The sequence below is a fragment of the Eimeria necatrix genome, genomic scaffold (genome assembly GCF_000499385.1).
Source record: "Eimeria necatrix Houghton genomic scaffold, Enh_scaff37, whole genome shotgun sequence".
NCBI lineage: Eukaryota > Apicomplexa > Conoidasida > Eucoccidiorida > Eimeriidae > Eimeria > Eimeria necatrix.
Window position 1 is genome coordinate 109,967 of NW_013654191.1, and position 13,996 is coordinate 123,962.

Sequence of the window (13,996 nt, forward strand, 5' to 3'; positions counted from 1 at the left end):
CTCCCCATTTCCTCTCCACGCAGAAGAGAAGAGACCATCCGGAGTGAGACAGTCTGCTCCATTCTGCAGACTAGAATTAAGCTGCAGAAGCAGACACCGCAAAAGAGTGAGCAACGTTTGAATGTGCACCGAGCGTTTGCATGTATGCACTTGGACTCGCACGCCTAGGCATGTTAAGAGGAAACAACTCAGGAACCACGGAATCGAGCGGTCAACCAAAGTATCCAAACCAAAACACGGAGTCTCACGAGATGCAGTGGCTGGAAGGTGCGCAATTTGCTGATGGCTTGTTCCTACCGCCGATACAAAGGGCAAAATGCTCAAACACAGCAACAGCAGCCTCCTCAGAAACACTGACGACAAGCCCATTGTCATGTGTCTTTCCTTCTCTATAATTTGGCTGCTTTTAATACTTCGACTCGGAGGCGGGGTACGGAAACAGCCATGGGCTGATGGGAAGGCTTGAAGTGAGAAAAAACAAAACCTCTCGAGAGTTTCAGTCCGGCGTAGTTCTCGTTAAGGGCTCAGCATCATTAATTCTTGAATAATACCTATATAAACTAACAAAAGGAAAAATGTCTCCCTAGAGGAAAAAGAAGGAGCACAGTGCACAGTCGATAAACGGTAGGACCTCCTTCAAGTGGGGGCGAGTCGGCGGCGGGGGGTACACGAAAAAGTGGAGAAGACAAAGTTGTAAACGTCAAAGAAGTAAGGGCCAAATAAAAATAGAGAGATATTTTCTGGAATAAAAAGCCCAAATCTTCGCGTTTCCATTGAAGAGCCAAAAGGAAAGAAAGGGATGGAGGGCTGCATGCGGCCAATCGAAGCAGCGCCGACAGTGATGATTGTACCCCACAAGTTATGAATATATGCTCTTCTCTCACGATACTCTCAGCGAATAGCTATTTCTTTTGTTTATTCTGGCTACGTAGGGGCAAGTACCAGCGGGAAAGGCGATGTTGGCCCCTTCTATCTTCGGAGTTTCCCATTGGAGCACCCTAAAAGCGCTCTTGGGGACTCCAGCGTAGGCACAGTGCGGAAAAGTTGCAGAATCACGTGGTTTTCCAGCCCCTTCTTCCCGGTATTTGACCACAGTTATACCCCGCACAGCAACTAGTCGGCTGGGAAGTCACGAAGCCCATAGCGGCGCAGCTGCCTCACAACCCACTGGAGGCTGCGCAGCGTCATGTGACAAAACATATACTTTTGGCCATATTCTGCCGAATTTGGGCAAATTCACTGTTGCGTAACGGGCTAGTGCCCTACTGCTCACAGGGCCAGAGGCTCATTGGCGGCCTAGGAGTATAAACAAACAGTGACTGACTATTAAAACATGTAGCGTGACTGGATAGCATCGGGGTCGCACTGGACTGTCTAGAAGAGCTTTCAACAGGTGTTTAAGTCCATGAAGTGCTAGGGTCCTGTAACATCAAGTCAAGGCGCTGTGTGGGCTTACGCTGCGTGCGCCTCACCAGTGAATAAACCTGGGTGCGTACGCCGCACCAGTGAATGGACCCTCGACGGGGCTCACAGTAAATCCGTTGTGCAAATGATGCTGACGAAGATATGCCTCACTTCACTAATCGGTGTCTCGGTGACGCCCCATCCTCACGCTGTCCCCTTTGCAAATCCGCTGCCAGGTGCCGGATGGGTATTTCCCCGGCAGTACTCGGCCCTTGTCAAACTAAGCATATCCTAGTTTCTATCAGTTGCGCTCATACTTTATCAAGTGGTGGGTATGACTCTGTGGAACCCTACCTAGACAATGGCGACAACCATTCTCCACATCAAGTTCGTCCTTGCCTAAAGACGAACATGCAACTGGAAAGGCACCACCAAAGTTACGTCTTCTTGATGAATAAGAAACTTATTCACTTCCCTCCGAAAGACGGGCTATGCGTTTCTCCTGCTGTATTAGCCACTGGATCTCGGGGGAAGTTGGCGTACGCGTATATAATTTTCTTCCTCTGTCGATAGATACGACGAAATGGTCTTAAGAAATAGACAGCTCTGCGGACCACACTCCGGGAATGCAAGAGCAGCCGTGCAGCTAAAGTGCGAAGTCTTCTAAAACTTCACTCGGGAGTCTTGAATAACCTCTAAACAGCATAAAACGAAGGGTACTGCTGCCTCCGCCCGTCATAGCTACGACGATTGCGAGACGAAAAAGAATTGAAGGGAGACAGCGTTTACGTGGAATGAAGAATAGAGAAACAATGAAAAACAACGAAGACTCAAGCGAGCTGCACCCTGGTCACCCGTCTACAGACAGAACATGGCCCTCCCTCTAAAATACGAGCAAGTACGAACAAGTAACAGCGACGGCAATATCACGAGGCACGCTAGCACATGCATTTACATGGCACACTGACGCGCACAGGCACACTGCGAAGTGTGCAAAACCTGAGTATGAAGATGCATATGGAAGGGGAAATGTGTAGAGATACAGGCGGCACTTGCACGCCCCTCTACCTAAGCAGGTAAGGTCTCGGTCCGCATCATTCTCATCTCCACGACCAGTGCGGCACCAGAAAGAAACGGCGCAGCAATATTAGCATTCAACGCGTCTCTATCACGTGCACCCCTTCTCCAAAGAAACGACAGCCAGTGGGAATATCCCGACCCTGCTTCATTTGAGAGTCCCCTCTCTGTCACCTCGGTTGCCGATAAGCCTCCCACGGCGTCACCCAGGGGGACTCCTGGAGTCCCACTGGAGCTGCTACTCGTAGAATGATTCTCTTCACCAGAGGATGCCGAACTGCCTCCAGGAGGATTGGCCGGATCAGCAGGTGGCGGCGGCGAGTCGTTGGAGAAGGCTTGCGGTGATGGTGGTAAGGCAGATAGGGCCTCTCTGTATACACCAAAATGTGCTAGTAGCACGTTTTAAACAAGAAAATGCCACTACGCATGATGAAACGTTGTACAGCATCGAGACAACTGTGTGCGATGGAGGGAAGAAGTGCTGTTGATACATGCAACAAACACTCTCAAATCTTCCCGGTTAGGCGCTGCAGCCCGCTGCAGCCCGTTTGAGACAACAAAAACCTTCTCAAGAGACCTGCTTGCTAGCTTAGTACTACCCTGTCGTCAGCTAATAAAACAGAAACCGAATGCTCACAAAACAACTCTCGACAGGCCTAACCCCGCAACGCCCGTTGTATTACATGTGCGTTCAGCATTGCAAAGAAGCAAGGAAAAAGGCGCTATTCTCACTCGTCCTCCGTGGAGGCTTGCAACAGTCACACACTACAGTAGTCTCATCGAGAAGCAGAACTAGCGGAAACATAACAAAAAAGAAGGACGTGATGCGACAAGTGGCACGTGCACGGGCGCAATAAGGCAAGGCGAAGCCACGGCCGAAACAGTGAAGATAGCTACCTAAAGTTGTGTCTTGTGTCGCACCGTCTTTGTCTGATAGCGAGGAAGATGAGCTGGAAGAGGATGAAGTGGTAGTAAAGGAAAAGGGAGAGCAGAAAGACAGTCACCCCCTTCAGTTCCGCAAAGGCTACCAAGAGGAAGCCCACCAAAAAGAAGGAAACGAATACAACAGCATTGAAGCAAGCGCAGCTGCGAAACATACAACACACCGCCGAAAAACAAGCATACACGCCACAAAGTCCTCTTCTGCATTCAAGACGAGTTTTTGGTTGTATGCAGAGCTCTTAACAGCTCTGCATACAAACCAAAAGCTCATACGGAACGCAGGCCTTGGTTGCGCTCGAAAATGGAGAACCAACGGGAATACAGTTGCTTGAAAGTGGCTCGTTTCCCAAATTTGTACTCCACATTTGTTATGCGGTCATCCCTCCTGAGCAATGAACTGGTTCTATGTAAAAGAGAAAATAGCTGTTCACGCGCTTTTGAAGTGTGGGGGTCATACAAGCCTGAGCAGAATGGGTGAGATGGCGGGCCGTCATCGTCCATCAGAAGCCTTGCTAATGAAGCGAGGAGCTGCTCCTGCAAGTCGGTGGCCCCTTCGCCAACGGGTTGTGGAGGTCCCTGAGGGCAAACATCCGGTGGGAGTGCACCCCTGCCTGCGGAAAAACAAGCATACACTGTGTGCAAAACGTTTGCTCAATACAACGAAACCTACTGCTACAATATATTATATTATTGCATTATTATAAAAAGACGGCAAGCATCTGTCCTAACATCAATTACACTGAGTACAGGCCAACCTGTCCTGCAGATGGAACAGCGAGAAGTGTCAGGAGCTCTGTGCCCCAAAAGACGAGCTCTGAACGCAGCCAGACGTTGCCTCCTCCTATAAGCAGTCCTAATTACAACAAGCACATAACTTCACATCAAGGAAGAGACTGAACTCCAAATGCGCCAACAACCCAGCTAGCTGTCCAACTTGTTAGTTAATTCACTAATTCGTTAATTGACTAGTTATATGGCCTCAGTCAGATGGTACGCTACTCATGTTAGTAGCCAGGTAGCTACTTAGGTGGCTAGCTAGTTCCAAGTTCAGTCAGTTAGCCCGTTAGCTCTCTTAACAACGAACTCGACTGTACCGTTCCTAGATATCTAGTCGCACGGCCACTTGACTACTTAGTTAGCTACATTACCAGCTACCTAAGTGTCTTCACAAACAGGAAGCATTCAGCGGCGTAAATCTCGCCTGTCAAGCTGACACGGTTGCTTGACTGTCACTGCACGGACGGGGAGAGCCTCACCAACATTTTTCATGCACGACAGCGTAGCACTGCGAACAGCAAGGGTGCAGTAATTTGGGAGGAGCTCCTCTCCTGCCTTTTCGCGGTCCTTCAAGACAAATGAAGCAGCTGCGGATGTGCCCTCCAGCATCAGCCAACAAGGGAGACTCAAGCGGGTACCCCGTTGCAGCTGTTCCACCGGAGCTTGCAGAAGCAGAGCGTTGAAGGGCTGCCTGCGGACCTCCCTCTCCAGTATCGCTCGCCTCTGGCTCTGTGGGAGCAGATGAGTGCCTGCTGGACAAGGCAGACGAGGTCTGGACAACTGCAGATGTGATGTGAGGAGCCTCAACCTCCCGCAGAGGACCTCCCAAGAGAGGCGCCCCTCGCTGACTGTCTTCCGTATGCTCCATCGCTGCGACAGGAACAAAGGGGAAGGACCTCCTGCTGGGACCTCATTCGTAGTGGCAGGAGCAGCAAGAGGCGTTCATGGACAGCAGTTACATCTGCCGTTCCCTTCAGCCGCAGCTGGCTGTCGATCTCGTGAGTAATAATAAATTAGGCGTAGAATGTGAATGATGACAACAATATTGCAATAATAGCTCAAGAAATAAAACTAGCTGAACAATGAAGACCCAATAGCTCTTTGAGGGCTTCAGGCAGCCCGTAGTCACTGGTTACTGGAGAGTATGCATGCTCAGCGCAGCATCACATTTAATTAACGACTTGCAAAATGGATGTATTTCCGTTTAACCCATGAGCGCTTTGCTTTTTTTTGCTTTTGCATGTTCAAAAAGTTAGCAAATGAAGAGTGTGCTTGTTGGAGATGTCTTCAGTCTCACGAGCTCTTCATTCGGCTGTGGCGTGACCTTGAGCTCGCTTGCTTTCTACGTGTTGCGGGTGGCACACTAGATAAACCACGTTGGAAGTACCCGACGAGTCACTTGGCCTTTCGACCGATGACAGCGAAAACAGGGAAGCGAATCTCAGCAAGCCGGCAGCTGGAGTATATGCGCCTCCCGGAAGATCCTTTCGGTGCCTCCGCAGCAGCTTCTCAACAGCAAAAACGGGAATTCAGCCTGCAGGATCAGCTTCCTCTTGAAGAAAACGAGGAGAAGGGACTAGCAGATAGTCACGTGACCCTCAGTGACACAATTTCACCCACTAGGGAAGGTGGGCTGAGGGAGCCGCAAGCCTTCTACATACGGAAAAAGAGGTGGGGGATATTGCCATTACTGTCTGGTCCTCAGGCTCCAACGTTCCGCGCTAGCGTTTCTCAGTACTGTGTACGGCATCCGCCTGTCCGCTTCCCCCTCTCGGTGTTCATTTTCGTGTAGTAGTGCCGCTTCGCATGTCTTTTCTGACCTTTCTACTATCCTTCGCACTGGTCTTGTAGCCCAGTTAATGTAAAAACAGTATGTGAATAAGTGCATGCGCCCTGGAAACTAGCACGCCTAGCCATAACACTGCAAGCGCTCCACATTGTATGCTCCCTTATGCCGAGCACTTCGAACGGTGCATGCATTATTAGTCTTTGTCTGACGTATGCTTTCTGGGTGGACCACTCAATGTTGTTTGTTTTTTAAATCATGCAGACGGCGCCAGCGGCTGGACCCATGTGCCGCTATTTTAGCTCGACACCTCTACGCCGAAGACTTACCGGGCATGGTAGTCTTTCCGTCAGAGCCCCAGAGAGTAATCTCAAACGCCACAGACGTATTCCTCTCGCCACGCAAGAGTCTAACGCAGCAGGCGCCGAAAGTTGAATCCAAAAGCTTCGCACAAGATACCACTTATACCACCTCTACGTACGAGCAGGCAGCCGACATTGATTCAGTGGGTGTGCAGTGCAGCGCATTCGTCATTGGCACTGAGGGGCTAGTTTTAGAGCCATCACAGGGGCCCACAGCTGCTCCTTTAAAGCGGCTGAAGCTGCTGGAGGAAACGTCGAAGGCATTTCCACCGGAGAGTCAAGGGGGGCCCTCAAACCTGACGGACGAAGACGTGCTGCGTCTCAGAAAGGAAGACACAGGTTCCTTCGAGGAGGCGAAGAAAGATAAGGAGCAAACGGGCCACCTGCTGAAGTCGGAGGCGAGTAAAGAGCGAGTCACAAGAGTGAGGAGCTCCTAGTTTCGGTATCTGACGACGCTGAGCCCCCTCGCGTCTGCTACCGGCCTTTCTTTTTCCGCCCTCCGGGAGGACTTCGCCAGGACCGCCTCATGCATTTTCAGCCGTATAATTGACTTCAGTGCACTTTAATCTCTGCGCACTGGGGCTGCACAGGTGTGCGTGTGGGGGGCAGTGGTTGTATAGTGCACTTCCTAGCATTAGCGCGTACAGTTCCTGCTAGCTCGGTGGCTCGCATAAGATCACTTGTTCTATTGGCAGGATGCACGCAATATTATAAGCATTTGCATGTTTTTATAAATTGAGCTCCTGGTCAGCACCCTCAGTAGCAGCACCTGCACTGCAGGGCACGGTTCTTCCCAGGCGCCAGTGTTCTCCCTAGAAGCCGGCGGTTTAGGAAGAAATTTGCTGTTTGTAGGGCTCTCCAAGAAGCCTCTAGGACCCCTAGCGATGATCCCTCACCGCATATGTTATAACTTGTGCTCTTCAGGGAGGACATTTGCCTCCAGCCTCTGTGGGCTCCTCCTCCTGCTAGGAGAGAAGATACAGGATAGCTCCCTGTGCACAAGTTAAGGGCTCTTCGAGCACCAACTTGGCCCTCAGTTTGCAAACCTAGATGCCATCCTGTTCCTGCCGGGGGCCTACAGGGCGGCCGCTCGGCAGCAGAGAGGGTGTGTTGTCCTGTCGCGGGACGAAGGGGGATATGACCTGCGTCTAGAGAGGTGGCAGATCTTTCTTTCGACATGTTCAGTCGTCTAGTCTTAGTATCCTGTTTGGTTGTGATGCGTAGGGAGAAAGTGCAGAGGCCTTTATCTGTAGGCTCTTTGCTCCAAGGCCGATCGCGGCCCGACGGGGCAAACATTTGAACCTTACGTTCCCGTGTGTGCCAAAGAGGTACCCGGAGGGTTTCCTGTGGGGTGCACGCGACCTCTTTGCTGGGTTCTCTCCCAAATACAGTCCAGCAGCTGCTAACATGAGGGCCGAGAAAAGATGCAATGTCGGCATTTTCTGCAGCATAGCGGCCCTCCATTTGTTGGTGCTTCTTGTTGAGCATGTGCAAAGCCAAGAGGACGGTGTCTGCGCATTCCGGCAACATCGTAGTCCGATTCCGCAAATGCGTAACGCATTTACCACAAGGACCTCATATCGACAGAGCTGAAGTTAAGGCTTGCTAGCAGCAGTCACAGTAATATTTCTATTGCTGCTTGTGCCACTAAATACTCGGCGTGCTCGTATTGCCACCTGCCGAACTTCGGCATTCAGCAACCCGTCTAAACGGGCGACAACAGCAATATCTGTTGCTTGGTGATGTCCTGAGCTGTTGGTGACACGGTAGCCGTAGTCTCCTACCTGCTGTTATCAGGGCATCTTGAGGAACGGTTGTGTCTTCATGGCTGTCTTGTGAGGATATGCTTTCTCCTCCCACTGCAGTTGTTGGACTCTGGAGGACGGCGGGGGTTTCACGTAGAAGCCACTGTAAATCAGCCTGCTGTGGCATTTGGCAGGATTCGAGAGATGGAGCGTCTTTTTTCTTGTCCAGTAGCGCCTCCAGGAAAGCCCTCGCCTTTAAAAGTTGTTTGGCGAAGGGGGCCTCTGAAAGGCTCTCTGTCTGCTGTTCTCGTGCGTAAAGTGCTTTGAGCGCGGACTTCGGCAGGAGTGCCGCGCTGTAGAGCCACTGCGGGACGGGCTGGGGTGTCTCGGAACGGGCGATGTATTGTGTGTTGCTCGCTTCCTTCGCTGCAACAAAGCTTCCTAGAGGAAGGCGCGAAAAGGGATCACTATCAGTTGTTCTGAGCTGCTGCTGTACCACATCGCGAATGGCCAACAGAGACGGCGCAGAGGTATACGTGAAGTACCACAAATTGTCGGGGCAAATGCCGTCGACGTATGTCTGCAAATTCCATAGCAAACCTGGGAGATACAAACGCACGCAGACAGAAAAATGCATTGGCCAACAGGCACAGCGACACCACGACAAATGTTTACTGGTAGACGTAGACACGAAACCAGAAACGAGGACAAGGTCTCAAGTGGTGGGGTGCACAAGCTCTGTACTGTGAAGCCGCTCCATGACTAAAGCAGCCACACAAAACGGGACGGAGCTACCGTAACTCAAATTCTAGCTACTGTGACTTTGGTAGTTCCGAATTTTATCTGCTATTCAAGTCAATTATTTCGATCTGGTTCGTGTTCTCACCGTGAATATATGCTCGTGCCTTTTCGCGTTCGCTGGCCACATGAGCCTCAACGGAGAACGTGGGGTCTCCTGTACTAGCCTCGGTGAGCCCGGATCCCTCTTCTTCTCCTTTAGTTTCAAGCTTAACATGTTGCTGCCTCGTTCCTGCTGGTGGTCCTCCTGAGGGGGTCTGAGAGCCGTCCTTGCACCAGTTTTGCGCCCTCAACGCGTGATACAACTCGGGGGCCCAAGTCTCCAGAGCCTGAATTGAATGCATCAACAATTTCGCATGTGGTTTGTCCCAGTACTGCGCGCATTGGCATTCTTCTGCGGATGAAACAATGGACTTGCAGAGAGGGACGTAGTTATACAGTACATTCTGGAGAAGCGCCAGCGTGGGTGCCAGCCAGAGTTCGCAATACCTGTGTACACACCTACAATAATTCTTTTGGTAAAGCGGCGGATCGACACAAAATTCACTCAAAACATACGAGCTACGATCAAGCGTGCTTTATATAACACGGAATGCTCGTACAGTACCCCCCACGCAATGCGCACTAGAGTGGAAAACAGTCAGGCTTCTGGCTGTTCGGATTAGCTGCTACTTGGAAAAAAAACAGCAGGAAGCTCCAGCTGTTAATGGAGAGACTGCAGGACGGGTACACTACACGTGCTGGGCTGAGTACGCATATGCGTGTGGAGCTCCCCATTATCTACCAATCGCTGAACTTATTGGCTTGTCTGAAAAACTATGGAAACGGCCAGTTGCAGCAGTGGCTAGATGCCTGTATGGGTCTTACCTGCATACTAATGGCATGCTTGATTCTCGCCTTAGAGATGTTGCTTCCACCGATAAACTTGCTCGAGAACACAACTTGCTCTTTGACGAGTACATCCACTTGGCAGGTGTGGGAATCTTGTATGGTGGGGAAGTTGTCCTTAAGCTCTCCCTCATATGCCATGTTGCCCTCTGCAGTACCTTTTTCGCCCTCGCTGTTCTTATGGTGGCAACTGTTGCTGCCCTCAGCTGGATATACGAAGCAAAATGTGGGAGGGCTATGCAGGGCCACCTGTAGGCAAAAAGAAGGTATATATGCCTTCAGATAGAAGTATGCATGCACTGGGAGTATTCACTTAATTGCGTATGCCTTCCTGTGCAAATGGTCTTCAAGAGATGTACATCTGCGCGGACCAAGCAGAGATTGTTGAGAGTATTCGACGGAGTCGTAACACGAAGAGTAGAGGCCGCTTTCTGGAATGTCGCGGCAGAGACGGGATCAGATTCCGAAAAATCACCCGTACGGGCTGGCGTAGTCACTGCAGCTGTCTCACGCCAAGGGCCCTCATCCACGAGAGGTAGCAACTCCGGGAAATATATCTGTAGCAACTTGAAGGCCGCTCTCTGCTGGGCTGTCTTTTTATCCGCCGCACTGCTGGCCACACACCTGTTAGTGCAAATTGACTCAAGAGACCCCTCGGACTGAGGAAAATTCCCCGCATGGGCAGGGCTCTCAGGCTGAACCGCTTCCTTGGAATCCGACAGTCCCGTAACTCTGGATGGCCGCATGACGTGTGGCATCTCCCCCATAATATCAATGTCGCAGACAAATCCATTCCGGTTCTCTTGGAAACACCACTGAGGAGCCACGCACGGAAAAGGCAAAGCAAGACTTTAGTACATTGCTCAAGAGGAACGCTGGCTTTTTGCGCAAAGCTCGCATACGTACTTCTAAATTCTCACAACTGCATGAATGTCTTGCGCAAAGGTCGCATACGTACTTTTAAATTCTCACAACTGCATGAGTGGCACCTAACTAACCGCAAGTTTGTTTCTGTGAAAAAATAGGAACATGGACTAACCCTACACACAAGGCACAGTATATCGGAAAGTAATGAGCAGTGGGCCATGAGCGCGCTCACCTGTAGCTTTTTGACTGAGCTGGTTGCACCGTCTGCACTGGAAATCACAAGGCGCTTTTGCGCCACCAGCTGATTTACAATTTGCAGTGGAGATGCCTTGCATAAACCGCTAGGCGTCTTCGGCCCAGCAAGGCGAACGCAATTGTCTCTTTGCCTCGCCACCATTTCTACGTTTTGTAGCCGATCCAGCTCCTCTATAAAAGCGGAAAAAAAGGGCCAATTAAAAGATCTTCCCTCCGCATCAACCCACGACGAGTCACGGCATTCTGGCCTGCGCTCACCTACACAAAAGGAAATGACTGCCTCAGCCGCAGTCTTGCACACAGTCTCATGCGAGGGCTCGTCGGCGTTATTTGCAATATGTGCATGCATCAGGCGAGAAAACGTCAATCAGTCACAGGCGTGCGGACCTGCGACGTGTTGCTTCGTAGGCAGCAGAGAATCGGGCGAAGGAGAATCCTGGGAGCTTTGGAAGATAATCATTGCCGTTCAGAATACACATGAGGGCGAAATCGTTTCTGACAAGATGTGAATTTCCTGAAACAAGCACAAGGGACGAAGACAATAAAGGAGACTCTCCGGCTACTCTTGCGCCGGAACCCTTGCAGTGCAAGTCTGTGCTTTCTTGAGAAGAGCAACCACTAACGGCAGCAGTCATATTTAACGCTTTTGAAAGCGGCAAAGATGTGAGCGACGAAATCAACTAAAAAGTAGCTTGCCTTCTGTCTTCCCTACCTGGAAATAGCCGCTCTAGTTCTCCCAACAGGGCACGAAGAGAATAGATAACTGGGCACAAAAAGGCACGCAAGCCGCTTGGGATGAGTCGGACTCATGCACACGGAAATACGTAGGGATTCGCATCTGTGCCTGACTGGATGGATTGCTCTACCACGCTTACAGCACAAGTGAGCACAAGAAAGACGTACGCATCTGTTCAAGTACGCAGCGTGAAATCACGTAGCTATATCTGAACTTGCCCACGGAAAGCACGCGCACAAATCCGTGTATGCATTCCACATGTGCCATTACGCGCATAATCGAAAAGAATCCAAAACAGGAAGCATTTGTACCCCTAACGTTCTTGGAATGGGTAATATTCTGTGGATTGTAGACGAATAGATTGGAAGTGTAGGGTAGGGCTAGGCACTGCACCACAAGATCCGCATCTCCCCCAATTATGACAATGCTGTCCGATGGCAGCGCCCTGTATGTTGTTTCTGCTTCTGCAGGTCCTTCTTTGTTTTCTGTCCATGAGTCTGCAGAAGACGCCATGTTAATCCAGTTTGCAAGCTTTAGCTCGCCTTCCCCGAAAGAAGACGGACCCGAAAGGAAGAACCTGCAGCAGGCTCACGACCGGCAATTCTGCAGAAAATGCGATGTTTGTCAGAAAGCAGTTCTTCCTACACAAACATACTGCAACCATAACTAGATGGAGTTAAGGCACTGCGCAGTTCTCGCCGTTCCAGCACCAGAAGCCTGGGAAACTGCCCATATTTCAGTAATACGGTGGACAGCTTGAACGCCCTCAATGTGCACAAGCGTGTTTTTGACGGAAACAAGTCTGCGCTAAAAGAGCTATGGCTACCAGTAAATGGAGAGCTTTTCTCGTGTGTCTGTGTGTCATGTCTGTGTACATATGCTTGCGTGCCTGCGTGCATTTGGCGCACGTGAGCCCGCTTAGTATGGGCAGCGTAGACTGGCAAACGCGAACGTCATGCATGTCTGCGGGTGCTCAGATGTTTGCAGGTGGTGTTTCTGCGCTCCTACTTGGGTGCGTCGATCTGCTCTGACCGCAGAAGCTCCCTTGCCAGCTTCCTGCATTCCGTCTCCACTAGCTTCATGAAGTACGTGCCAGGTGACAGCAGATATGCGGCTGCATACCGTGAACAGCACGCACACACCAACCTCAAGCAAATTGAATATGGATGCAATGTCTGCACCTCCCCAAACAAGAGGCCTACGAAATGGGCGTAACCAGTTCAGCACGCGACGCAACTTAGCAGCACCCCTACAACCAGCAGCACTTACGTATTCTACATGCAGATTTGCTAAGTGATGCTCCCCCTATACTTGTTCTGGCCAGTTTTGTTTCAGTTAAACGAACGTCATCTGCGGGAATATCTAACTCCCCACCCAGTCCCTTAGGAAAATCAGCGGTTGTTGGAGAGCCCCTTTGTGATTTCTTTGGTCCAAGACACTGCTCAATGCATTCAGAGAGAATGCCAGCCCTGGCCGCACGCTGCCGTCGTTGCTGGGATATGGCAAGCTTAGCTAAGGGGGGGACGCCATCCATAGCAAGCACAACATTTTTTCTGACCCTAAATCTCTTGAATGTACTCCGCAAGATGCGCCACAGAGCACGAATTATGCGGCTGTCTTCAGCATCTGCACTGGTAGCAAACGTAGAGGGGGATGCAAGCGCAGCCTGCAAAAGCCATGTCACACGGGAATAGCGTCAGTCCTAGTAATTCCTCCTCCTTGTACGTATTCCACATTGCATATGATAGAAGGGAAGACTGGACCTAATTTTTGGAGAGCATGTGGCAAAATCACCTGGTAAAGGAGCTGATTTAAATCAAAGAGGAGGTGGTCGGTCTCGACGACGTCCCTCTTGTGAATTTCACGTACAGCACTAGGAAACCTAGCCCGGAACCACTTGTGCAATCCTGAAATACCGCATTTTGCGGTATCTGGAATAAACACGACGTAGAGTAGCGTGACAGTCACAGCCAACAATGGCGATGTGAATTGCATACTTCAAGTCCTTGTGCCCAGCCTCAACAAACTAGGTTGGCGCCAGTCGTAGTTCCTGAGAATCTTTGAAGAATATGTGTCCAATAACATAATCTGAAAGTTAGGAAACTACGTCACGCAAATGCAGTTAGTACTTTGTGCCGCACTGTCACCGCTGTGTTGCCGTTAGCTCCATCATGTAATATGCCGCAGCCACGGAGGGCTGCAGATGGCAGCGGCTAGTAAAATATGGTGCTGAATCAGAGAACACAGTGCAGAACCATAAGCTCTTCAGTAGTTTGGATGCGGTGCCTGACACCTGTCACTCAGCATTACGGGCCCCGTAGAGACAATGTGCAGCATTGGAGAATGCACAAGGCGTCTA

The 13,996-nt window shown here is 50.7% G+C and overlaps 3 protein-coding genes across 3 annotated transcripts; 1 reads left to right on the forward strand and 2 right to left on the reverse strand.

Annotated features, from left to right (window-relative positions):
- Nucleotides 1-2,472: 2,472 nt before the first annotated feature.
- On the reverse strand, nt 2,473-5,068 carry ENH_00048810 (hypothetical protein, conserved; the record flags this gene model as incomplete). Its single annotated transcript, XM_013581141.1, has 5 exons — nt 2,473-2,851; nt 3,403-3,567; nt 3,881-4,034; nt 4,179-4,276; nt 4,680-5,068. The coding sequence occupies 5 exons, from the start codon at nt 5,066-5,068 to the stop codon at nt 2,473-2,475; spliced, it is 1,185 nt and encodes a 394-aa protein (XP_013436595.1).
- A 324-nt stretch (nt 5,069-5,392) lies between these two features.
- Nucleotides 5,393-6,785, forward strand: ENH_00048820 (hypothetical protein, conserved; the record flags this gene model as incomplete). The annotated part of the gene is made up of 2 exons (XM_013581142.1): nt 5,393-5,871; nt 6,251-6,785. 2 exons carry the CDS (start codon nt 5,393-5,395, stop codon nt 6,783-6,785), a joined length of 1,014 nt encoding a protein of 337 aa, XP_013436596.1.
- A 291-nt stretch (nt 6,786-7,076) lies between these two features.
- On the reverse strand, nt 7,077-12,150 carry ENH_00048830 (hypothetical protein, conserved; the record flags this gene model as incomplete). Its single annotated transcript, XM_013581143.1, has 11 exons — nt 7,077-7,117; nt 7,245-7,340; nt 7,656-7,859; nt 8,133-8,693; nt 8,980-9,220; nt 9,759-9,985; nt 10,291-10,594; nt 10,879-11,149; nt 11,289-11,415; nt 11,614-11,664; nt 11,949-12,150. The coding sequence occupies 11 exons, from the start codon at nt 12,148-12,150 to the stop codon at nt 7,077-7,079; spliced, it is 2,325 nt and encodes a 774-aa protein (XP_013436597.1).
- Between the last annotated feature and the right edge of the window lie 1,846 nt (nt 12,151-13,996).